The 24,754-nt window shown below is 56.6% G+C and overlaps 1 protein-coding gene across 1 annotated transcript in view; it reads left to right on the forward strand.

Annotated features, from left to right (window-relative positions):
* Positions 1–24,754, forward strand: part of RAB6B (RAB6B, member RAS oncogene family) — a 53,785-nt gene that overhangs the window by 15,264 nt on the left and 13,767 nt on the right. Inside the window, exon 2 of the mRNA XM_062178997.1 lies at positions 8,974–9,032. Within this exon, the coding sequence (XP_062034981.1) occupies positions 8,974–9,032 (59 nt within the window). The remainder of the gene's footprint in view (positions 1–8,973; positions 9,033–24,754) is intronic.

Raw genomic sequence — 24,754 nt, forward strand, 5'->3', positions numbered from 1 at the left:
CATCTGCATGTCACTTCACTCCTCAAATGGCCACAACAGTCAGTGCTGGACCTGGCCAAAGCCAGGAGCCAGGAACTCCATCTGGTGGAATTCTGTGTGGGTGGCAGGGGCCCAAGGACGTGGGCCGTCTTCCGCTGTCTTCCCAGGTGCATTGACAGGGAGCTGGATCAGAAGTGGAGCAGCTGGGACTGAAACCAGCGCTCCAGAATGGAATGCTGGCATTGCAGGCAGGGGTTTAATCTGCTGTGCCACGAGCCTCGTCCCTGCAGAGCAGATCTTAAGTATTCTTCACACACACACACACACACACACACACACGCATGCATGTGGGGTGATGAATGTGCTCATTAGCTTGATTGTGGTAATCACCTCCTATGCGTGCATTTATCTCAGAACGTCACGTGGAACACCTGGAGTGCATGTACAACTCCTGTTTGTCAGTTAGACTCGGTAAACCTCGGGGAGGAGGAGGAGGAAAGCTGGAGAGGAAGGGGAGCAAGCCAGTGGCGAGTGCACCTCCTCGAGGCTGGAGAGGGGCCAGACGCACAGGGGCCACCTGAACTGGAGCCTCTCCCAGCCCCACCCAGCCCCGCCAGCAGCCAGATGCCCTGGAATTTGCCTCTTTCTGTAGGGAGGGGCAGCCTCCAGGAAGGCAGCTGGAGGAGGGCCAGTCAGGGAAGGCAGCTGATCTCCTGGCAGGCCACCACATGGAGCCCAGGCCGGCTGTTGTGTCCCTGGCAGCCAGGGGCTGCAGTGAAGGTGTTGAGGACGACACCCGGAGGCCTGACCTGGGAGCACCCGCGCTGGCTGCTGGGAACTCTCCCTGGCAGGAATCCAGGGGTGCTGGTAGCATCCTGCTGTCCCCTTTCCACCCTCATTGTTTCTGTGCAGGTGCGGCATGGGCTGTCCCCATCATGGGGCTCTTCAGCCGAGGCCTGCGGCTCTGGGACTGGTCCAAAGTCCATGAGGCAGGTGGGGGAGGGGGCTGTGAGGGAGTGGGTGATACTCCACAGCCCCCCTGGGGTCCCTGGGCTCAGAGAGAGAAAATGGGGGCAGGGGGAGGACAGAACCTTGGGCCAGACCCGCCTGCAGCTCTCTCACTGGTCCCTCCTCCTCCCCCCCCCCCCCCTCGTCTTCCTTGTGTCCCTGGGTGAGGCCCAGGCGGCTGAGCGTCCTCTGGCAGAGGGAATTCACACACTTAATTAAAGTGTCCAATGAAGAGCTTTGCATATTTCTTAATTACCGTCTGAGTCTTTGGGGGGATGGTTTGAAATGGGATTTTTCACCTGCTTCTTCATTTAGCCCATGGTGAGCCAGAGGGCCCCCCTGGGCGCAGGTAGGAGCTGTCAGGCTGTGTTCCCCTGCCTGGGGCTGCTAGGGGGATGGGGGTGGGGGCTTACCCACCTTTCAGGAACGAGGGGCTGCACTTCCTGTTGTGGGAAAAGAGGATGAAGAAAACAAGGCCCAGGTGGCTGGAGCGGGCATTTCTATTTGATCCTCTGGTCATCGCAGGGCTGGGGTCAGGTGGCCATTGTGGGCGGAGTTTGCAGGGGGAAGGCAAGGGCTCTCCTGAGGCCCGCAGGGAGCCGGGATGAAGGGCCAGCATCGCCTGTCCGCCTCCTCTCCAGCCACAAGACAGAAGCCGAGCCCGGGGGCAGGCCCTCCCGGCCTTCTGCAACATCCCCAGGGCTCGCCCACCAGGCTGCTGGAACAGCAGAGGCGGTGCAGCCCATGCTGGGGCCGGGTTGCTGGCTGTGCCCTGGGGAAGCAGCTTTGCCCTCCAGCCCTGAGGGCCACCTTCCCACAGCTGCACATGTTCGCTGGTGGGGGCTGTGCACAGGTGTAGAGCATAAGGCCCCTTTCCCCAGCCGGGGCACTGCTCTCCTGAAACACCAGCATCTAAGCGGTGGGCAGCCCACCCGGTGTCTTGGCTTAGAAATGGCAGTGCGGAGCTGGGCACCACTTGTGACACTGACATCTCACATCAGAGTGCAGGTTCGAGTCCTGGCTACACTGCTTCCAATACAGCTCTCTGCTAATGAGTCCTGGGAGGCAGCAGATAATGGCCCAAGTGCTTGGACCCCTGCCAACCAAGTGGGAGACCTGGATGGAGTTCCAGGCTCCTGACTTTGTCCTGGCCCAGCCCTGGTTGTTGAGGGCATTTGGGGATTGAGCCAGCAAATCCCTTCTTTCTTTTTCATTGTCTTTCAAGTGGATAAAAATAAACATTTTTAAAAGATTTATTATGTTACTTGAAAGTCAGAGTTACACAAAGGAGAGGCAGAGAGAGAGGTCTTCCATCGATGGTTTACTCCCAATTGGCTGCAACGACTGGAGCTGCACCGATCCGAAGCCAGGAGCTTCTTCTGGGTCTCCCACATGGATGCAGGGGCCCAAGGTGTTGGGCCTTCTTCTACTGCTTTCCCAGGCCATAGCAGAGAGTGGGATCGGGAGTGGAGCAGCCAGGACTCGAACTGGCGCCCATATGGGATGCCGGTGCTTCAAGCCAGGGCTTTAACCCGCTGTGCCACGGCGCTGGCCCCAAAATAAACATTTTTTAATGGCAATGCTTTACTGGTCTTTGTGCCTGTTCCCCAGCCCCTGCCCCAAGCCCAGCGCTGTGGCCCCCTGGGAGGCAGAATCCCACACTGTCTGCTTAGGGGTGCTGCAGAGCTGGGATGGATGCAGAGCAGGGAGTGGGCCCAGGCTTTGGCTTGGCTGGCCGCCTTCCACCAGGTCTTGGCAAACCCTCCATAGTGTCTCCAGCTAACTTCTTATCGCTGCTTCTCACTCTGCCCTGACAGCAGTCCCTCCAACCACGCTCACACCTGCGCCTGCCGTGGAGATGGGGGTGGGGGGAGGGAGGCAGTGGCACAGCAGGGGTTCGGGGACTCACGGCCCACTCAGCTCTCAGCCGTGACCCAGACACAAGCAGCCACACCCAGGAGGCCTTGCACTGGCTGCCAAAACCTGGGTGGCCTTGGACAAATGCTGTCTGCAGAGCTCGCCTCAGCCTCCCACCACCCAGGCTGCCTCCAGTGCCTCTCCTGGGAACCCCATTCCCTCCGGTCCCCTGTCTCTGCCAGTCATGACCAGCCCACTGCCACTTCCTCCAGGGGGCTGCTGTGAACACCCCCCACCTCCGCCCCAGGGAGTGACTTTCCTTCCTAGTAGCCTCTGTCTCTGTTGCCTGGCGTTTCAGGAGCTTGCTTCCCAGTGAGCACCACACCTGCAGCTCTCTCTCTTTTTAAAGATTGACTTATTTGGGGACCGGCACTGTGGCATGGTTGGCCAAGCCTCTGCCTGCAGGACTGGCATCCCATATGGGTGCCGGTTGGAGTCCCGGCTGCTCTTCTTCTGATCCAGCTCCCTGCTTGCGGCCTGGGAAAGCAGGGGAAGATGGCCCAAGTCCTTGGGCCCCTGAACCCACATGGGAGATCTGGAAGAAGCTCCTGGCTTTGGATTGGCTCAGCTCCAGCCGTTGCATTTATTTGGGGAGTGAACCAACAGATGGAAGATCTCTCTCTTAGTCTCTCTCTCTGTAACTCTGCCTCTCAAATAAAATACATAAAATCTTTAAAAAAATTTATTTATTTGAAAGGTAGAATGACAGAGAGAGACAAAAAGAGAGATCTTCCATCTGTTCACTCCCCAGTGGCTGCAACAGCCAGGGATGGGGCAGGCCAAAGCCAGGAGCCTGGAACTCCATCTGAGTCTCCCATGTGGATGGCAACGTTAGCAGGGAGCTGGATTAGAAGAGTAGCAGCCGGGACTCAAACCAGTGGTCCTATATGCGATATCACTCACTGCACTCCAGATTTGGCCCCCAGAGTATGAATATTTCTCACTGTGGATCCTGTGCCCGGCAGTGGGGAATTTGCTGACTGGGTAGAAAAGCTCATTGCCCTTTGCAGCTGCTTGGAAGCCACTAGAAGGTACCCAGATCTGTTTACCTGGGACCTGCCCTGGAGGTGGGACCTAGGGTCCAGAGGAGGCTGGAGAAGCAGATGGGCTTCCTCAGAGAGATCCAGGTGGCAGAAGGGCCCAGCCAGCATTCGGTTTAGTCCCCCTGTGCTGGGGTTTCCAAGGCTGTGTGGGACAGAGCGGCTCTGGACAGCCCAGGGCTGTGCACTTCACGCCTGGCTGGGGAAGGGCCTGTTTTGTGGCGCTGCCTGTAATGCAAGAGCTTCTACCCTTAGCTCAAGGGATTGATGCCACTCCTCCTTTCCTCTGAACACACTGTGGTGTTGGTCCTTTGGTGGTGACAATTACAAGGAAGGCTTTTAGGAGTGACCCGAGTCCAAGGCGATTGCCTGTTATTGTTTCCACTCTCACCATGTACTGATCCCAAAGCCAGGTGACAGAGAAGCCCCTGGGCTGTGACTCTGGCCCCTGGGTTCTGCCACCATCTCCTCCCCATCCACCCCCAGGCCCACTGCCTCTGTGCTGAGCTCAGCCCTCTCTCGCCTGCCTCCTGCCGCGGTCTGCCTCCGTAGAACATTCTCCAGAGTGATGGGAGCTTGCGTTCTGAAGCACAGGTCTGTGGCTCTGATCTCCTGCAGCTGTGTAAGAAACCAGTCCACAGCTTAGCGGCTCCAGACCGTGAGGGTTTTACTCTGCCCCTGAATTTGTGATTGGAGCGGGCCCTGGCAGGGAAAGTGCCTCTGTTTGCCGCAGCATTGGAAGCTGCTTGAAGGTCAGGGGCAGGGGTGATCTGAAGGGTCACTCACTCACAGGTCTGCCGGCCTCAGTTTCTCACCCCATGGGCATCTCGGTATGGGCTGTCTTGGGCTTCCCAACATCACGGTGGCAGAGTTGAAGGGCTAGCTTCTAGAGCGTACCCTGGGCAGTGGCTGGGCTGCCGCTGCTTCCTTTTAAATGTCTATTTATTTGAAAGGCAGAGAGGGGCTAAAGGGAAAAAGAGAGAGCGAGCGAGCTTCCGTCTGCTGGTTCACTCCCCAAATGGCCACAACAGTTGAGGCTGGGACAGACAGAAGCCAGGAGCCAGGAGCTCCATCTGGGCCTCCCATGTGGGTGGCATGGGCCCAAGAACCTGAGTCATCACCTGTTACTCTCCGCGTTAGCAGGGAGCCGGATCGCAGTGGAGGCAGAGCTGCACCCCAGCTTCTCTGTACGGGATGTGGGCACATCCAGCGGCTGCTCCCCGTGCTGCCATTATGACCTGGCCTTGGAACTCACACGGTGCCACTTCTGCCATCGTCACGGCCCAGCCAGCTTCTCTCCTTACTGGAGCGTCAGGGCTGCTCAGTGAGAGACGAGCACGTGCTGGCTGTGTCTGTGGGCGCCGTGTTCACAGCACCCTCTGCCCGAGACCCTGCTGGAGCCCCGACAGCCGTTGGAGAGCAGCCCGAGCTCCTTGGTGTGGCCACCATGGCCTCTGCCCCTTCCTCCCTCCATAGCGGGCCTCAAACTTTGCGACGTGGCACTTCTGGAATGGTGCTCGATGCTCGGCCCTGTCCCCATGTGTGCTTGGCTTCCTTGTCCCTGTGACACACCTCTGACTGCGGGGCCCCCAAGTGTGTCACCCCCAGTCCCCAGTACCATGGCTTGTGGCCTCTCACCCCTCCTCACCGGTTTTCATCTCTGCCTCTGTGCGGTGGCCCCCGCCAGCCCCGCCTGAGTGCTGCTCCCCTCACTGGCACCCCCATCTGCATGGCTGCCGTCAGCAGATCTGTGCTCGCATCCCAGCTCCACTGCCTGCCAGCCCGGTGACCGTGGGGTCCCCAGCTCGTGAGATCATGGAGAGGACTAAATACGGAACCCTCGGAAGGGCACCAAGTCCCGTGTCTGGTGTTGAGCAGGCACCCAGCCCGAGCGTTTCCTTTCCTCCTCTCTAGAAGCGCCTGGCAAAGGCTGTCAGGTGTTTTTCCTCTGGCTGTGGTTTGGTCGGAAGAGCAAAAGTGCATCGCCCTGCTTAGTCACCGAAGACGAGCGGAACATTGCTGAGCCGTGCGCGGGGAGGCCAAGGCAGTTCACAGCAGTTCGCCTGCTTGTGTCTCATAAAACCCAGCGAATCCCTGCTCAGCTGTGGGCGAGCTGCCTTGGGGAGGGCTGTAGTGTGACCTGGAGAGCAGAGCGCAGGGGGCGGCTCCTTCCCAGGCTCCGCCCCTCCACCCTCACCCTCACACCTTCTAGGAGCTGGGGGCAGGTGGAAGCCGCTAATCCTCCCAGGCCATGGCAGCCCCAGCTGTCCTGCTGGCCTCTGAGGTGAGCCAGAGTAGCCAATGGATGGTGTGCAAGCTCTTCATTTGTGGCTTCCAGCACCTAGCCAGGGCTTGAGGGCAGGTGTGGGGTGAGGAGGAGGCAACTTCCCTCCCACTGGGCTTGGCTCAGAAAGGGACAGGACTCACCGACCAGAAATGAAGCCCACAGATGCTTGCCACCCAGCCTGTGGAGGCCGGGGAAGGGTGGGTGCACACATGAGGGTGGTCCCCGCACAGGGGCGATAAAGAGGTGTTTGGGAGAGGGCTGGAGCATCTTTCCTGGATGCAGGGCTGCCCAGGGCACAGCAGTGGGTCCTAAGACCCAGTCTGAACAGCAGAGAGCTTTGGAGAGGAGCAGGCCAGGCTGGTCCAGTGGACGGGGTGCAGGTGGGAAGAGGCTTGGGGGCTTTGGGCCCAGCAGTGCAGGAACTGCGCAGGCATTGGTGGGCTCTAACCACCAACGCCAGGCTGGGGACTGAGCCACGGTGTCCTGGTAGCCATGGAAACGAGGAGGGCGCTCTGCCGTGAGGAAGGAGAAGGTTTGTGCTCTGGACTGTGAGAAACACTGAGGCCCAGGGAGTAGCACAGTCGCTCCCTTGCAAAGCAGAGCGAGAACAAGTCCCTTGTACGATCCAGGCCTCAGTTGGGGTGGGGGCCACCCCGCTCCCTTCCTGAACCCTCAGCTCCCAGTGTCTGACATTCTCTATCAGGCCAGGCACCTCACAAGCAGGGAGAGCCCCCGATTCCTGCCAGTCCCAAGGAAGAGGAGGCGTGGCTTGACAGGGGCCTGTCCCTGGAGCTCTGTGACATCCTCAGTGGTGGGAGTGGTGACCTCGCAGGGTCCTGAAGCCCAGGCTGACCCATGCACACCAGGGAGGGTCTGGGAGGGGAAAGGAGCTCCTTGTCAACAGCCCATGTGGGACCTGCTCATCACTGGCCTGCGCCAGCAGCAGCTGTCACCTGCCGTCAGCTTCCCTTCCATTGTGGAAAGTGGGGGTGATGGAGGTGCTGCTCAGACCTGCAGGCTAGAAAGGCTGGGGCAAGGGCTGAGCCCAGCGCGGCTGCAGGCTTCTGGCAGGCAGGGGCCACATTCCCTCTGCCCAGCCCCTAGCATCACCTGGAGCATACCCTGTAAATACTGGGTCCATGTGTGGCCCGTCCTGGTTGTTGTGGGATTGTTCAGGAAATAGCCCACAGTGCCAGCAAGCAGTGTGTTTTCTTGCAATTCTCTCCTGCTGCCTAGACCTGGCCAGGACTGATCCACTGCCCAGGGGGCGGGAGGGGAGGGGTGCTGGTGTCTTGAGAAGGGTTGCTCTCTAAGTTCTAGCTCCTCTGTGCACTTCCTGTCCCTTCAGTGGCTCTTGGAATTCCACCGCCTCTCTTCTCTGCTCGCTCAGTGGCCCCAGGGAGGAACCTTTCTGGAGAAGAGAACAGAGATCTTTCCACCTGTCCCCCCTCACCCTGACCCTGCTCGCCCCATTGCCTGAATCACTGCCTAGGGGAGTTCCCAGAGGGCCCTGGGGTCCCTGTCTCCCCCAGGAGGCAGGAACTTTGCACCTCCCAGCAAAAGGAGGAGGCTGAGTTCTCCCTGGCTCGGCTGGCTGCTGGGTCTGCCCGTGGCCTCGGGGCTGGTCCTCAGAGCACTTGTCACCTACCTGTGCCATTCACAGGGAGATTTAAAGACAGCTCTCTCTCCACAGCCCAGTTTCTTTCAGAAACTCCAAGTGCCAGGCTCTTTCCCTTGGCGGATGTCAGCTGTTGGGGTACGAGTGCCCTCTGTCGCGCCGTGCACTGTTGAGGCTTCAGGATGGGCAAAGGCCTCTCCGGAGGGGCCCCGTAGGGTTGCCCTGCACCATCCAAGTGGTGACCAGAGGCCCCGCCAGCTCCACCCTGTTGTCCTGCTCGGGAAATGGGAAGGGGCTCTCCAACCTGGATGCCTGCTTTCCCGGCCAGGACTGCCTGTTTCCTGCAGCCCAGAGCAGAGAGGGCCTGGAGCCAGCTCAGCCCAGCAGGCTCCTGCTGGGCCTCCCAGCACCGTGGTAGACACGCAGTGGGGTGTGTCCATGGAGAGCCATGGAGGGCCTGGCCTAACAAATGTCCCTTCGTCACCCTCCTTCCCCTTCCAGATGATTGGCAATTCAGCAGTCAGCATTGCGGCCCCTGCCAGGCCCCAGGGGACCTGCCTGCACAGGCTTAGGTTGGAAGCCATTGTCACGTTGGCAGTGGGTTCCTCCTGGGGTGGCTGAAGACCCTGTGCTGGGCTGGGCAGTCAGGCACACACTGCAGACTGACGCTAGGACCTGGCCCTAGGGCCTGGCTGAAGGAACAGGCAATAAAAAGTAGGCTCCTTTGCAGGCCACCGGCAAGGTGGCATTTGCAGGTGAACAAGGACAGGCATGAGAGGTGCGTCTTGTTTGGCAGCCATTAGCTCTGATTGTCACCTACGGTTCTTGTGCCAGTTGGGCTTCCCTGGTCGAGGAGGACCTGGGCAGGGCCGGTGCGAACTCCCAGGGCATGCAAGGCCCCCTCCTTTTGGGACTCTGGAGCCTGGTGAGGGTGAGGGGGCTCTACTCAGCCACCTGGCTGGGGGCTCAGCTGCCTCGGGGCCCTCCCTGCCTCCCACATGTGCGCCTGTGCAGCTGGGCCCTGACTCCGTGCTGGGGTGGTGAGAGCTGTCTCCTCCAGACGCGGTGTTGTGAGCATCTCTGCCGTGCCATGGCTGAGCCCCTCTCTGCTTGTTGTTTTGCAGTCGGGAAGACGTCTCTGATCACACGGTTCATGTATGACAGCTTCGACAACACGTACCAGGTGAGGTCCCTCCCGGGTGGCTGCCCTCCTCCCCAGCCACCCGGGCCATCAGCTCCCCGAGTGCAGAGCATGGCTGGCCTCACTCGGCGCCTGCTAAGCTGGGGTGTGAGCTGGACACACACCCCCTTCTCTGGACCCCTCCCCTCTCTCTCTGTTGCAGACACACACATCGCCTTGGGCTTCCTTCCCTGGAGAGACTTGTGTGATGGCTTGCCCTGCTCTCTGTGAGCAGGGACAGGACAGGGGGACAACTGTGGCTCCTGCCTGTAGAATGGTGATCTGGGGTCAACTGCAGGTGCAGAGGTGGCTCCAGGTGGCCCTGCAGGCTGAGCTCGTAGGGTCAGGCCCACGCCCTCTCCTGGCACCACCAGCGAGAGGAGCAGAAGCTTGCAACTGTAGCTGTTTCACAAAAAGTATAAACTTAATCATGTCAACTCTTTTTAAGAAAAAATTACGATTTTCTTCCTGAAGATAGAGATAAGCATTAATGGATTTTTCTAAGCTAGTGGGTTCTGTGAGGTCCTGGTTCCAAGAGGTGTTAGTTGGTGCTTCTTGGAATAAAGGGAGGGTATTGGTTCAGTTAGGGAAAGGAAGTTGGCCTCAAGCCTGCTCAGGCCTCTGCTCCATCACCACATGGTTTTGGTTTGCAGACAAGGGTACAGTGTGTTTGGTCATGGAATTCTTGTGTCATTGTGCCCTCCAGGGACAGATATTCATAGACGGCACTGGGGACTGCTGTCTCTTGTCGTTCAACCCTTCCTGGGTGCAGAGAGGAGGCGGAGGGTGCTCTGTGGACTCTGTGTCCAGGTCTACTCTGTAGTCTGCCCGTCTCACTCAGACCACCCTTGTCTGGGCCTCGGTTATGGCCCCTCCCCTGCCTGCCTCTGATTTTGACTTTAACCCTGATGTGGTCTGAGATACTGGATCCCAGGGCACTTGGTCAGAAGTGACTGGAGGGGAGGGGCAGGTGGCTGTGGGAGAGGAGCCTGCGTGACTGCACCGCCCTGGGGCCTGGCCTTCGAAGTGGTCCCCTTGGCTCTGCTGGGCTGGTTCCGTGTAGACCAGGGCTTTGGCCAGCAGGGGCTTGTGAGAGCCCGTCCTCCTGATGAGGGGCTGAGAGGCAACAGCTCCTGCAGATGTCTGTCCTGGAGTCTGACCTGGCTCTCGTGTATGTGTGTGTGCGTGTGCATGTGTGTGCATGTACACATGTATGCATGTGTGTGTGTGTTCACTCACATCATTAGGATGTTAATAACTTACAGTGCCTCCTGCTGGTGGCCCATGGATAACAGTGGGACTCTTGGCAGTGCTGGGTGAAAGTCCCTTGAAATCTCACCCCCTGTCTCCGTAGCACTGTCACCCGCCCCCGCCCAGTGCTTGTCACTCACCCGTGCTCTGCGGCCTCTTGGCTTGCCCCCCGTGTGGGGACATAGGCCGCCTCCCATTCCTGTCTCGCTGACTCCCCTTTCCTCTCCCCTCTCCTGCTGGGAGAATTCTGATTCGGAGGCTCAGAGCATGTCTGCTCTGGGAGCGAGGTCCTGTCACTCCGCTCCCCTTCCGGGCCCTGCTTTATCACCGCACGCTGGCCTCAGCTCCTGTGGCCCCATGTCACCATAATGGCAGCTCCTCCAGGCTCTGTCTCTGAGCCGGGCTCTGGGCTGGGCAAAGGCCAGCACCCACCTTGGCTCCACCACTGCACTTGTGGGTCCGGCCCAGGGTGTGGCCGTGGCTGGTGTCACAGATGCCCGTGGGTACAGAAAGCGTGTTCCTCAGGGTTTAGACCCCATAAGACGGAGAGGCCCCAGGGACCCAGAGTCAGGGCCAGGTGGAGAGAAATCCCCAAGAGAAATAGCGGCCTGCCCTTAGCAGGATATTCCCACCTTCCCCCTCCCCTTTCCGAGCGAGGGCAGTTCCTTTCCCAGTGCCCTTTAGAGGGGTGATTGGCTGGGAGGCTGAGCTCCCAGTTCTGTGCACACACAGGCTCATTTTAATGAACTCTCTGCGGGGGGGGGGGGGGTGTTACTGGTCTTGGAGGGGGGGCGGTTGCCAAGCGAGTCTCGAGTCTCGAGGGTTCTTTTCCTCAGCTTAATATAGAAATAAAAAGCCAAGAGACAATTTGCAAAGAGGCAGAAACTTTTATTCAGTTGGCAAGTGATAGAGAAAACATCTGATCAGAGAGGTGAGCAGGCGGAGTGCCCCAGCGGGACACTGGCTCTGAGGGAGTGTCCCGGGTTTTTACGGCATTACTGTTTTTTTCACTGGGTCATTCTGTGGGGGTGCCCATTGGATGGAGGTTTCACGTAAGTATGTTGATTGGCTTGGGGCTCAAGGAGATAGCCGGGGTCTCCTGGAGACTGTCTCCTTAGGGGCCCAGCCACCTCCCCTGCTAGCTCTGGGTGGAAGATTGCAACTAACCGAAGGCATGGTTGAAAACCGCAAGGTCACACAAGATAGCCAGGGTCTCCTGGAGCCGGTCCTGCTCTCCCCAGGTGCTCAGCCCCTTCCCCTGCCAGCTGTGGGTGAAAGAGTGCACCCACCTGAAGGTGTGATTCAAAGCTGCAAGGTCCCACCTGCAGCACAAGAAGCTATGAGTGGGGGAGATGCCAGCAGGCTTTCTAGCCACCGCTGGCAGCCTGTTTGTGAAGGACATTCCACCTGCATCTGAAGGGGCCCAGAGACCCCCAGCCCCACTGGCCGGCCTCAGGGCGGGAGGGAATGTCGTTTTGTTTTTCTTAATGTAGCAAAGGTGTTTGGAAAGTAGAACCCTGGCTGGGGGACAAACTTCACCCTCTCCCCAAGTTTTCCCCCTGCACAGAGACTGTCTCAGCTACCCCCCAATAAATATGCTATCAGCCTGGAAGAGCCTGCCCTGTCCCCTCTGCTGAGAGGCCCAGATAGCTCCCAGGATGGAGTATAACCCCTGCCCCCCTTCTAACTAATTTATTGGAAAGGCAGAGTTACAGAGAGGCAGGGGGGAGAGAGAAAGAGAGAGAGAATATCTTCCATCTGCTGGTTCAATTCCCAAATAGCCTCAATGGCTAGAGCTGTGCCAATCTGAAGCCAGGAAACAGGAGCTTCTTCCAGATCTCCCACACTGGTGCAGGGGCCCAAGGACTTGGGCCATCTTCTATTGCTCTCCCAGGCCATAGCAGAGAGCTGGATTGGAAATGGAGCAGCAGGGACTCTAACCAGCGCCCATATGGGATGCTGGCATTGCAGGTGGCGGCTTTACCCGCTACATCACAGCACCAGCCCCCCTCCTGCCTTTCTGTGTGTTCCTCCCCACCCCCACCCGCTTCACCCACCCACACAGCCAGTGTCTGTCACGCACCTGCTCTGGGTTGGGAGAGGCAGGAGGGGAAGTGGCCTGTTCATGGGAACTGTCCTAGCCCTCAGCGTAGAGGGCAGAGGGCTTGGTCTGGGCCTAACTGTGCCTGTGGCCCAAGGGGCCGCTGAGATGCCCTGGTTGTGGAGCTGGGCTGCTCTGCCCTCAGGAGAGTCCGTTCTCCTGGCAGGCCCTGGGGAGATGCCACCGTGACAGGCTGGGGACATCAGCAGAGCAGGTCCTCTGCCTTCTCTTGTTTGGAACACAGAGACACAGACACACCCACACACCCACACACGTTCGCTCAGTGCATGCACTCACTGGCTTCTCACCACCCTACTCCCGTCTAAACCTACTTACGGGAAGAAGTGAAGAAAAAAAAAACAAGCCTCCCAGCCAGGTGAGGCTCACATCTGCAATGACTCCTGTACCTGAACTCTCAGCTAGAAGACTACTTCCAGCTGTGTCGTTAAACAAAAGCCCCGACACCTGCTTATGTGGGCCAGCCCCCTCTCCTCCCTCCATGGGCAGGCAAAGCACCGGTACAGGGCCAGGCACACGGCTGCCTTGTGACACCTGCAGTGGGGCCCTAATAGGAGGTCTCAGACCTCCACAGGTGAGGTCGCTGCGGGTTAGGGGAGCGTTTGGAAGCCGGCTCTGCCAGGGCCTCTCCTGGGCCCCCCTCTCCTGGCTGCAGGTCAGTATTACCTGTCCGGGGATGGCTGGGACACTCACAGCCTGGCTCAGTAATGGGCACTTTTAAGCTGTCAGAGGTGGTCGAGATGAACTCCATGGCTGGACCTCACAGCATGACCCACCGTGCTGCCCTGGGAGAGGGTCCCCAGCCTGTGGCGTTTACACAGCTGCTCACAAGGGCACACGTGTGACGCTGCAGGCACCCGTGCCCAGGTGCCCTGCAGCCTTTGGGGGGACACACCATGGCTGTCTCTGCTGTGCCCTCCCAGGGGGGCCCGCCCTCCCCTGCACCTGCGCCTCTTTCCTGCCTGTTGTGCCCTGAGACTTCCTGTCTCACCTTCCGCACCGACACAGTGAACCCTTAGGGATCAGTGCCGCACAGCAGCACAATACGTTCTCACACCTCTGGAGGCCGGGATCCAAAATCAGGGCACAGAGGGCAGTGCTGCTGTTAGTTTTAAAACTTTTATTATGTTTTTCAAGAAAATCTCACTCGAAAGGCAGAGAGACAGAGAGGTCTTCCATCCATTGATTTACTCCCCCAAATGACCCCAGCAGCCAGGACTGGGCCAGGTGGAAACCTGGAGCCAGACTCCCACGGGGAGAGGCAGAGACCCAAAATTGAGCCATCGCCTGCTGCCTTCCGGGGTGTGTGTCGGCAGGAAGCTGGAGTCGGAAGCGGAGCCGAGACTCCAGTTCAGGCACTCTGATGGGGTTGCAGGCATCCCGGGTGGCGCCTTAACAGGCTTCTCCCAGCTCCAGGGGTGCTGTGGAACTCCCACCTCGGCCCCCATGTGCACACGGCCCGAGCACAGTAAGACGTGCCTGCACACACAGGTCTTCCGCGCTCTGCGGTGGACTCTGCCCCCTGCTCTGGGTTGGAGACCATATCCCACGCCCTGGCGGGGAGGCTCCCGCTGCCTCCTGGCTGACCGCACACACTGGATCCAGCTCCTCTCCGTCTCCTGCCCCTTCCTGATCTGGGCTCCACGCTGTGGTCACAGGGCTCTCCCCCAGCCCTGGGCTTCTCATCTGACTGTACTTCTTCAAGGTGAACACACACACGCACACATGCGTGCATGCAACACTAGGTTGTGATGCCCGGGCCTTCCGGGAGCGCTCCTTCAGCGTGCACCCCTTCCCTCTCCAGCACGGCTGTGTCAGGCCCTCCCTGTGCCTGCCTGCAGCTTTCTCCCCCTCCCCCAACGCCCTCCCGCTCACTGGAGCACCGTGACACCCAGGGCCCTGCCAGCACGTGACTGTCTGCACAGTCTTCATGGGCTCCAGGCACTAATAGGGACAGGGGATAAACAGGAAGACGCTCCCTGTGGCCACAGCGGCGCACACTTGCCCTGGGCGGCCCCGAGGCCTCACCCTCCCACCTCTCACCTCTTCCCACCTGCCCAGGATCTGGCTCCTTGCAGGCCCCCAGTTTGGCCACCTAACAACAGGTGTGCCCTTCAGCACAGGCCCCAGGTCTGTGCAGACTCCCTGGGAGAAGGCTGATGTTGGTGACCCAAAGAAAACCGCCGCGGCCTAAGAGCCCATGCGGCTTCTGAGATGGCAAATAGAGGGAGGCAGAGCCCTGAAGGTGCGGTGGGGCCTTTGTCTGTTGAAAAAGATCTTAATCCAAGAAGCACGTGTCCCTGTGTGGTGCCTGGGGAACCCTGGCAGCACGGGGGAGTCAGGGACAGGGTCCCCCACCCTGGTGGAGGAGGTGGGAGGGGCTCACACCAGGAGAGGGGGTCAGCGTGTCCCCTTACACCTCCTTTCTCCTTAGAAAGCCTTGCAGGGGAGGCCTGCGTTCTGACCCCAGGTCTGCTGCCCAGCTGGGAGGCCCTGGCCCAGCTGCTGGGTTTCTTAGCATTGGTTGCACTTTATTATCCTGGAAACTATTTGGGTGAAATCCCACCCCATACCACCTAGACAGGTGGCTTCAACCTTCAGCAGTAGGAATGTGGTTAGTTTGTGTTCAGGCCTTACCTTACATGGTCTTCAAGTCTAAATGATGGAAAATTATGGGCCGAAATCCTTGTTGCTACAAATGAGCTTTACCACACACTGCCTAGAAATGCAAAACCAGAACTGACAACCCGAGAGCCCAGGCAGGGGACAGTGATGAGGTGAGGCTGACTGTCACCGGCCGGCAGTGTCCTAGTGGGAGGCACCAGAGCCCCAGCCAGTCTCGCTTTGCAGCCCGGCCAGGAGATGCTGGGCGCCTGGTCCTCCAGCACAACCCTGCAGGCCTCAGGTCACCGTAGCAACCTGAGGGTCTCATCCTGTGAGTGCAGTGGAGCTCGTCGTGGGCAAACTTGAACTTTGTCCTGCATTCAGATACAAGATAACGTGATGACCGTGTCCTCTGACACCCACTGGGGCACCTCCAGTCACCTGGTGCTCCCGCTGGAGCCCTCCCTACCCGAGCCTGCCCTGACGTCTTTCCTCTCCCTCCCTCCTGTGTCTGCTCTTTCCCTCTCTTCTGTCACCGTGCACAGATGGCAGTCGCTCACCTCTAGTGCAGAAAGCAAACAGTGGTTTAAGCAAAGAGTTTGGTTTTCCAGGTGCAGGGAGCCGTGGGGCAGACACTGTGCCCTCAGGCCCCTGGATTCTTGCTCAGACTCTGTCCCACTCCTTGACATGTGCACAGCAGGGTCTCACCTTCACGCAGACAGGCTGCAGCTGCTCCAGACATCATATCCGCATTCCAGGTGAGCAAAGAAAGCAAGACTTCTCTGGAGCTGCTCCACCGGCAGACTGGCCAGCATTGGCTCACATGGTCACTTTCGCCTTTAGAAAGACAGGGAAAGCAGAATTTAGGTTTGTACAATCCCTCAAGTAGAGTCCAGCAAGGGAGTGGCTGCTGGGAGACTTCCTGCTAAATGCCTTGTGCTGCTGTTCTCTGCACTGGGTACCAGTGGCCCTTCCTAGTTCGTTTTGTAGGTGACACACAGGGAGCTTTGTGGGTGGCCTCAGAAACCAACCACCTGGAGAGCCTTCTGCCTTAAGAGCCGAGGGGGTCCTGGTCCACGTGGCTCTGTTTGCCATCCTCAGGCCCCGCCCCGGGCACGCCTGTGGCTCCTTTGAAGGGGTAACTGATGTTGGTGGAAGTCACCTCTTACTGGAGCTTCGAAGGGGCAGATTGCTTGGCTGAGATTCTAGCCCACGGTGAAGGCAGGAAGGAGCCATCCATTAAATAGTTAAAGTGGCGGTGACGGGAGCATAGGATGTCTCCGCTGGCAGAAAAGTGGTCACCAGGGCCGTAGAGACTTTGAAACCAGGTCTCCGGAAGGGTCCAGGCGACTGCGCCTCAGCCTCCTGAGCCGCACCACCCCCAGAGCGCCTTCCTGGGCTTGGGTCAAGGGCAGACCTCACCCAGCCTGTTTCCCAGAAGCCACTGCTTGCTTCCCCCACAAAGCACCCACTGCCCAGTCTGAATCCTTGGGTTTTGCCACAATCATTTGCATGCTGATTTGCATGACTTAGCCCTGATTGGCTCGTGGTGCAGGGCGCTCACAGCGGCTTCATTGTCAAGGGCTTGTCAAGCCCAGCTGCTTTTCTGCCGCTTGGTGCTGCTTCCCCAGCCCTGGCCCCGGGCCTGGCCAAGGCTGAAAGCAGACGCGCATCACGCCTTTTCTTTATTCCTCTTCCTGAGAAGAGACTGGAGGGAGTGTATGCAAATCGCCATGCAGAGTGCGCTGCAGACCGTAAGGCTGTGCTGGGTCAGAAAGTGGACGTGGAGTTCTGTTTGTAATGAACGCACGTAGCCGAGAGGCTTCAACAGGTGCCCCAGGAAAGGTCTCTTTGCTCGGGGAGCAGCCCGGCCAGTGCAAGTTCTGTGCAGCTGGGTGTGTGCTGGACCCTCGTCCCATCCTGTCAACCCCCGGTCCTACTGGGTGATGCCGCCTTCAGGAGATGGCAAACATCGGTGCGGCCGTGACACCCGTGCTTGTGAAGATTCTTCCGTTCACAGGCAGTGCTTTGTGCAAGCACAAAGACAGTAAAGAAAGAAATAGATATTGCCAGGTCAGGGGTCACCTTAGCATAGCAAAGTGTAGCCAGAAGTGGGGCCCAGCTCCCCGACTGACAGCCTCTGCTGAAGCCCCGGGAAGACTGGGTCATTGGGATAATCGAGGTGGAGAAGTTGGACACACACTGGGTTTGAGCATCTTTGGTGCAGGTCTTGTCAGAGCCTTTAACACACCGTTGTGCTTTGTGCAAGGCACTACTGGAGCAGCTCCCAGGAGGGGCTGGAGTATGCAGCCTTCCCCAGCAAGACTGGGTCCCAGCCTGCTTCTGTCCTGAGGGTCACCTCGCGGGCTGGGATTCGCACAGCCAGGCTGAGCGGCATTGGAGGCTGTCCCCGTGGTGTGCGTCCCGCAGTGTCTCCTGGGACCCCCCGGGCTAGTCGGTCGCTAATCCAGGTCCTCTCTTTCATTTGTGTGGCAGTCGTGGGATGCAGAGTAGCCATCCTGAAAGGAAGCCCTGACTGTCCCTGGTTTAGACGTAGGAAGCCGAGGGCCACAGGGGCAAAGCCGTTTCCACAGGACATTCCCAAGCCTACCAGAGAACAGCCCAGGCCCTGCAGACACGTTGCCCACCCAGGTCCCTTTGATGGGCACTCTGCTGGCTGTGTGACAGCTCCCCTGGCGTTGACAGGCAGTCTGGGTTGCTGGCAGGCCTATGCCCTCTGCCCTAAGGGCCTGTGATGACTGCTGTCCGTCTCAGCCTCCAGGCAGCCCTGGGGCTGCTTGCCTACCATGAACCTGGGATTTGCTTGCTCCATGCACGCAGAGTGCACCTGCTTGTGCCTGCCGACACTAGTGCATGCAAATAAATGCGTAGTTATGTGCGTATAGTGCATCCCAACTCATCCGCTTGTCTGCTCACACACGCTCACGCCCACGTGCCCATCAATGCACACACACCGGTGGCCTGTGCTGATGTGTAAGAGTGAGTGTACCCTGTTGGTCAAAGGGAATCCGCAAGGCTGCAGGGGCCTCTGGTAGGAGGGGTGGCCTTCTGGGGAGCTAATTCCTCTTGGCTGATGTCCCCGTTTTTCTCCAGAGTAGACCTGAAGCAGGAGCCACAGATTGAACCGTCCTCCACAAGGAGAAAACGTAGTGCCCGAAGGGAGTAGAGGGGAGAGGAGGTAGCTGGAGCTCAGCATTTAGCTCGGAGCTTCCTGGTGGCCACGGGGAGAGGAAACACAGTGCGTGGCAAGAAGCTCCCAGGTGTGGGTGAGCCAGCATTGCTGCTGCTTGAAGGAGCTTTTGCAGTAGGCATGAATAGCTAGCATGGAGGGTTTCTTTGGGCAGTGGGGGTCTTGGGTTAATGAGCCAGTGAAGCAGAGACCCTCCTCACATGGTGGCTTGTGATGCAGACCCTCACAGACCTGCACAGCACTAGGCCCACCTAATCTGCTTCAACTGCTGCTGAAACCATTTGGGAACGTGTGGGTAATGTGTCCGGGGCCCACGGCCTCAGAGGATCTGATTCGGCACAGCTCAGACTCCAGGAACCAACCAAGCGGTAGTCACTTCTGTGTCTAGAGCCCAGTATTTCCAGGAGCCTGGACACCCCAGCTGCTCAATGTTAACAGTCTGTGCCGGGCTGGTCAGCTCAGCTGCTTCCTAAGACCACTCCCGGACTCTGCTTAGCCCTGTGAGGAGCCCGCCAGCCTGGGGCTCACTGGCTGTCTGCATAAGAGCGACACCAAGGGTGGGTGCTCGTCCCCGGACCTGGTGGTGTGGCTGCAGGTGTCTCCGGAGAAGCAGTGCCACCACGGACCACCCCTCAGAGGTGACTCCAGCTAGCGCGGGCTCCGGAGGAGCTGGCCCACCTCGGCCACCTTTTGTTTCCTCACCTGAAGCCCATGATTTAGCATCAGAGAAGGTGACGTCGGTCCCCAGGCCCCTGCTGACCTGCTGTGGGACGCTGGGCAAATCGCGTTCCTACTGTGAGGCCCTGTGCCTTGTGGCCGGTAGAGATCATGCTCCCGGCCTGGCGACCCCCGTGTCCTTCCTTCCTCAGACACGCCAGGCTGTGTGTGGGTCCTGCAGCCTCTCCACAGCTCTCCTCCCTGTCTTTCCTCCCTGAGCCCCTTCCTTGCTGCCTTGGCCTAGCCCACCCACGCCCCTTTCCCATCGCTCAGACCTTGGCACGGCTCCTGTCTGTCTCCCTTCCGCTGGTGCCGCTCACCGTCCTTCAGCCGGGGTTGGCTTTGCAGGCCATGGTTGCTAGGCAGCCCCCAAGCTCCTGACTTCCCCCGTGCCTGACTCCATGGCGCCCCCGCGCCCACTCTCCATGCTCTGCTCATTTTTGCTTTTCTGAAGGAAACCTGTGGCTTCACGCCTGGGGGTATGCTGAAGCCATGCTCTTCATCAAAACCCAGTGTCCTGCATTTGCCCATGCGTGTCTGAGGGGACTGCAGTGCGTTTGTGGAAAATGGGATTAAAACACAAGTGTTGTTTGTGGAGCGCAAAAAAAAAAAATAGGATCAGTGTGTAGTTTTGCATATTGCACATTTGCCATGAGCTTTTTGAAAACCCCTTATATGTACCGTTTCTGATGCTTTTAATTTCTTCCAGAAAAATCCAAGTTTCCATCAGTGTCTTTTCCTGTCAGCCTTTAATATCTCTTGTGAAGATCCACAGGCCATGGATTTTTGATTTTCATTTTTCTTTTTAAAAAGATTGGTTATTTACTTGAAAGTCAGAGTTAACAGAGAGAGGAGAGGCAGAGAGAGGCAGAGAGACACACAGAGAGAGGTCTTCCATCCGCTGGTTCACTTCCCAGTTGGCTCCATCAGCTGGAGCTGCACTGATCTGAAGCCAGGAGCCAAGAGCTTCTTCTGGGTCTCCCACGTAGGTGCAGGGGCCCAAGGAGTTGGGCCATCTTCTATTGCTTTCCCAGGCCACAGCAGAGAGCTGGATCGGAAGAAGAGCAGCCAGGACTAGAACCGGCACCCATATGGGATGCCGGCGCCTCAGGCCAGGGCTTTAACCCGCTGCGCCACAGCGCCGGCCCCATCCTTCAGCATCCTGTCATCCACTGTTTTCTGGCCTTCGCTTTTTCTGCCAAGGCAGCCATCAGGCCCTTACTGTTCCCGTGTGTGCCGTGTGTCGCTTTCCTCTGCCTCTTCCAAGATTCTATCTTTCTCTCTCATTTTCAGCAGTTTAACTCTGATGTAAACAGACATGGGACTTTGATTCTTTGATTTTTTAAAAATGCTTCTTGGTGTTAAAATGGAAATGGCATAGAAAATTAATTAATTTGAAAAAAAATTATGTAGGATCCCTGTCTTTAATGTGCTGTACATTGCTATTTAATGCTATAATTAGTAATCCAATGGTAGTTTTTTCACTTTATGTTGCTATATGGGCAAAATGTTGAAATCTTTACCTAATATATACTAAACTGATCTTCTGTATACAAAAAAAAAAATGCTTCTTGGGTTCAAAAAAAATCCTTCTTGATGTTCTTGAATCAGTACATGTGTCTTACTTATGAATTTAGGAAACTTAAAGAAATTATTTGTTTGTTTATTGGCGGCGGAGTGGGTAGAGAGCCTGTGATGGCCAGGACTGGACCAAGGCCAAAAGCCAGGTCTCCCAAGGAATGGGAGGAGTATAGGTCCTGGAGCCATCACTGCTGCCTCCCTGGGTCTGTGTTAGCAGGAAGGTGGAGTCGGGAGCCGGACGTGAGTACTGAACCTAGGCACGCTGATCTGCAGTGCGGTTGTCTTAACCACTAGATAAAACGTTTGCCCTGTTTAGGAAACTTTTGACCATATTTCTAAAAATATATTTGTTCCATTCTTCATTATCCTCTTCTTGTGGGGCTTTTAAACATACATGAAACTGTTGGGTTAGTGAGGCTCTGCTTATGGCATTAAAAAAATTTACTTATTTGAAAGTCGGAGTTAACAGAGAGAGAGGGAGAGAGAGATCTTCCTTCCATTGGTTTGCTCCCAAACATGGCCACAATGAGCAGGGCTGGGCTGTCCAGCTGCCTGCTTGAACAAAGAACAGCACTCTTCAAAGGAACAGACAGAGGGCACTGTGTTAACCACAGTGTGGAGGATACAACCCCAAATTACCAGACATATGAAGTGCATGTGAGCATCTTTAACAAAAAGGGGGAATAAATACAGCCAGGTGCTTCATCCAGGTCTCTCACATGGGTGCAGGGGCCCAAACACTTGGACATCCTCTGTTGTCACTAGCAGGGAGCTGGATCAGAAAGTGGAGCAACCCAGACACAAACCCGCCCATATGGGATGCCAGCATCATAGGCATAGGTGGCAGCCTTACCCCATACCCTACAACACCAGCCCCATGCTTATGGCATTTTTTTCAATATATTTTTTTCTCTGTTTCCTTTTGGGTAAGTCTGTCCATCTGTTTCTGAATTCACTATTCTCACTAATTTGCTGTTCAACCTATTAGTAATTTTTAAGTTATAGATAGTTTTTAGTTACAAATTAAGTTTTTGGTTACAAATTTATATTTGGCTCTTCTTAGTTTTTCAGTTTCTGCTGAGATTTAAAAATTTGTGTTTTTATTATTAGTAATTTTCTTTGTATATTTGATCATAATTATATTAACTGTTTCAAAAACACTACTTTCTTTTTTTTTTAAGATTCATTTTATTCATTTGAAATGCAGAGTTATAGACAGAGGGAAAGAGAGAGAGAGAGAGAGTGCTTTAATCTGCTGGTTTACTCCCCAAATGGCCACAACAGCCAGAGCTGGGGCAGACCAAAGCCAGGAGCCAGGAGCTTGTTCTGGGTCTCCCACATGGACATAGGAGCCCAAGCACTTGGGCCACCTTCTGCTGCTTTCTCAGGTGCATTAGCAGGGAGCTGGATCGGAAGTGGAGCAGCCGGGACTCAAACAGCACCCATATGGGTGTCAGTGTCACAGGTGATGGCTTTACCTGCTAGGCCACAACACCGGCCCCAAAAACTCTACTTTCAAAATCTGGGTCACCGCAGGGTTGGTCTTCATTTAACCTCTTTAGGCTGAAGATGCTCACGTGTTCTCTGCACTTCATATGTCTAGTAATTTGGGGTTGTAGCCTCCACACTGTGGTGAACACAGTGCCCTCTGTCTGTTCCTTTGAAGAGTGCTGTTCTTTGTTCAAGCAGGCAGCTGGATAATTGGACCCTGATTCTCTCCCCTTTGATAGGCAGCAGATGCATGTTCTGTTCAGGTTTTTTTGGTCCATCTTGATTTGTTTTCAGTCTTGGATCTTCTTGGCATCTGCTTGGGTAAGCCAGAGACATGGGGAGCATTTGTGGGTGGCATTTAGGGGTTTTCTCCCCGTGGCTTTGTCTCTTCCAGGATCTCCTTCATTTTCTGGCTGCTGTGATAGCTTTGCTGTCTGTCCCTGAAGTTTCCAACAGCAAGACTGTAGGGCTCCCCCTACCCCTCCTCTCCAGTTCGGACCTACTGTCCTGGGATTAGGAATAAAACCCGGAATCTGTCTGAGTGAGGCTCAGAGATCCAAGTGTTTAACAGGCTCCTGAGGTGATCCTGACGCACATACTGAAAATTACCCAGTGAGAGATTGACCAGAAGTTTGTTTCTTTTCTTTTCTTTCTTTCTTTCTTTCTTTTTTTTTTTTTTTTGACAGGCGGAGTTAGACAGAAAGGTCTTCCTTTTCTGTTGGTTCACCCCCCAAATGGCTGCTACGGCCGGCGCGCTGCGCTGATCTGAAGCCAGGAGCCAGGTGCTTCCTCCTGGTCTCCCATGCAGGTGCAGGGCCCAAGGACCTGGGCCATCCTCCACTGCCCTCTCGGGCCACAGCAGAGAGCTGGACTGGAAGAGGAGCAGCTGGGACAGAATCCGGCGCCCTAACCAGGACTAGAACCCAGGGTGCTGGCGCCGCAGGCAGAGGATTAACCAAGTGAGCCGCGGTGCCAGCCAGAAGTTTCTTAAGATTGACTTATTTATTTGGAAAAGCAGAGTGACAGAAAGACAGAGGTATCTTCTACCCACTGGTTCACTCTCCAAATGGCTGCAAGAGCCTAGCTAGTCTGAGCCAGACTGAAACCAGAAGCCAGGAATTCCATGTGGATCTCCCACTATAGGTAGGGGCCCAAGCACTTGAGACATCTTCTTCTGCCTCCCAAGCACATTAGCAGGAAGCTGTATTGGAAGTGGAGCAGCTGGAACGAACAGTCCATACTGCTGGACTGGGGTCGCAGTCAGCGGCTTAACTCACTGTAGCACAAACCCGCAGTATGAAATCTTCACAAGTTAGTGGAGAAAGTGTTCACTGGGGGCCCCAGGACCAGCCTGAGGGCTCAGAAAACGACTTGCAGAGGAGTCTGCATTAACCACTGTGGAGGCGCTTTCCTGGGGAGGGAAGGGCATTGCCCGTGCCCGTGCGTGGCAAGTTCCATGGTACAACGTGTCAGCTGGGCAGGGGCAGCGAGGCTGCCGGAAGGCCCTGAACAGCTTCACAGGCCAACCAGGGCTTGCACTGCTTCTCGGTGCAGCAGGGCATGATCTGGGCAGAGATGCCCCTGGCTGCTGCAGGGAGGGCGGAGAGGCCGGGCAGGGGGCTGTTGAGGTGTTCAGGTCACGGAGGTCCATGAAGGGGGAAGGTGTCCTAGAACCAGTCCCCCGAGCGTGCCGAGGGACACCTGCTCAGATGCTGAGCCTCTGCTGCTTGGTTATCACTGTTGCTGTGGAAGGAAGCAATCAGGAGCAGCGGCATGTTTTCTTAGATTAACCTGTGGATCTCCCATTTCCGGTGCTCTTATTTTCCTCCATTAGAGATAAAAACATCCATCTATAAAATTACCCTTTGGGATCAGCTGTGCTCACATCCATATTGGCACCAGTTCGGCACCCTGCTGCTCCAGTTCCGATCCAGCTCCATGTCAACGTGCCTGGGAAAGCAGTGGAAGATGGCCCACGTCCTTGGGCCCCTGCACCCGTGTGGGAGACCTGAGGGAAGCTCCTGGCCCCTGCCTTTGGATCGGCACAGCTCCGGCCATTGCGGCCAATTGGAGAGTGAACCAGCAGATGGAGGACCTCTCTCTCTCTCTCTAACTCTTTCAAATAAATAAATAAATCTTTAAAAAATAAAATAAAATCGCCCTTTAACCTACAGCATTTCTTATCACGTTGACAAATTATGTGGCCTTTCCCCGTCTGAAAATGCTTTTATTTTGCCTTCATTTTTTAAAAGATGTATTTATTTATTTGAAAGGCGGAGTGACAGAGAGGGAGAGACAGATCTTCAACCCGCTGGTTAACTTCCCAAACAGTGGCACCATCCAGGGCTGAGCCAGGCTGAAGCCAGGAACCAGGAGCTCCATCCTGATCTCCCCGTGGGTGGCAGGGGTCCAAGGTCTGCTGCCTTCCCAGGCGCAGCAGCAGAGAGCTGGATCGGAAGTGGGGCAGCCGGGATGTGAACCAGCGCGCCGATGTGGGATGCTGTTGTGGCAGACAGCAGCTGCACCCGCCGTGGCACAGTGCCAGCTCCCTGCCTTCACTTTTTAGGCCAGGTTTCATTGGCTGTACAGTTCTAGGCTGAGAGGAGATTTGTTGGCATCTGTGGTGTTTGCTAAGCAGTTTGTTTGTTCTCCTGTCTTCTGTCCTCGGCTGTTTGTGATGAGAAATCAGCCGTCATCCTTTTTGCTGTGTGTTTCTGCTTCCCGACTCTTGTCTTTGGTTCCCAGCAGTTT

This window comes from Lepus europaeus, chromosome 2 (assembly GCF_033115175.1).
Source record: "Lepus europaeus isolate LE1 chromosome 2, mLepTim1.pri, whole genome shotgun sequence".
Lineage (NCBI taxonomy): Eukaryota > Metazoa > Chordata > Mammalia > Lagomorpha > Leporidae > Lepus > Lepus europaeus.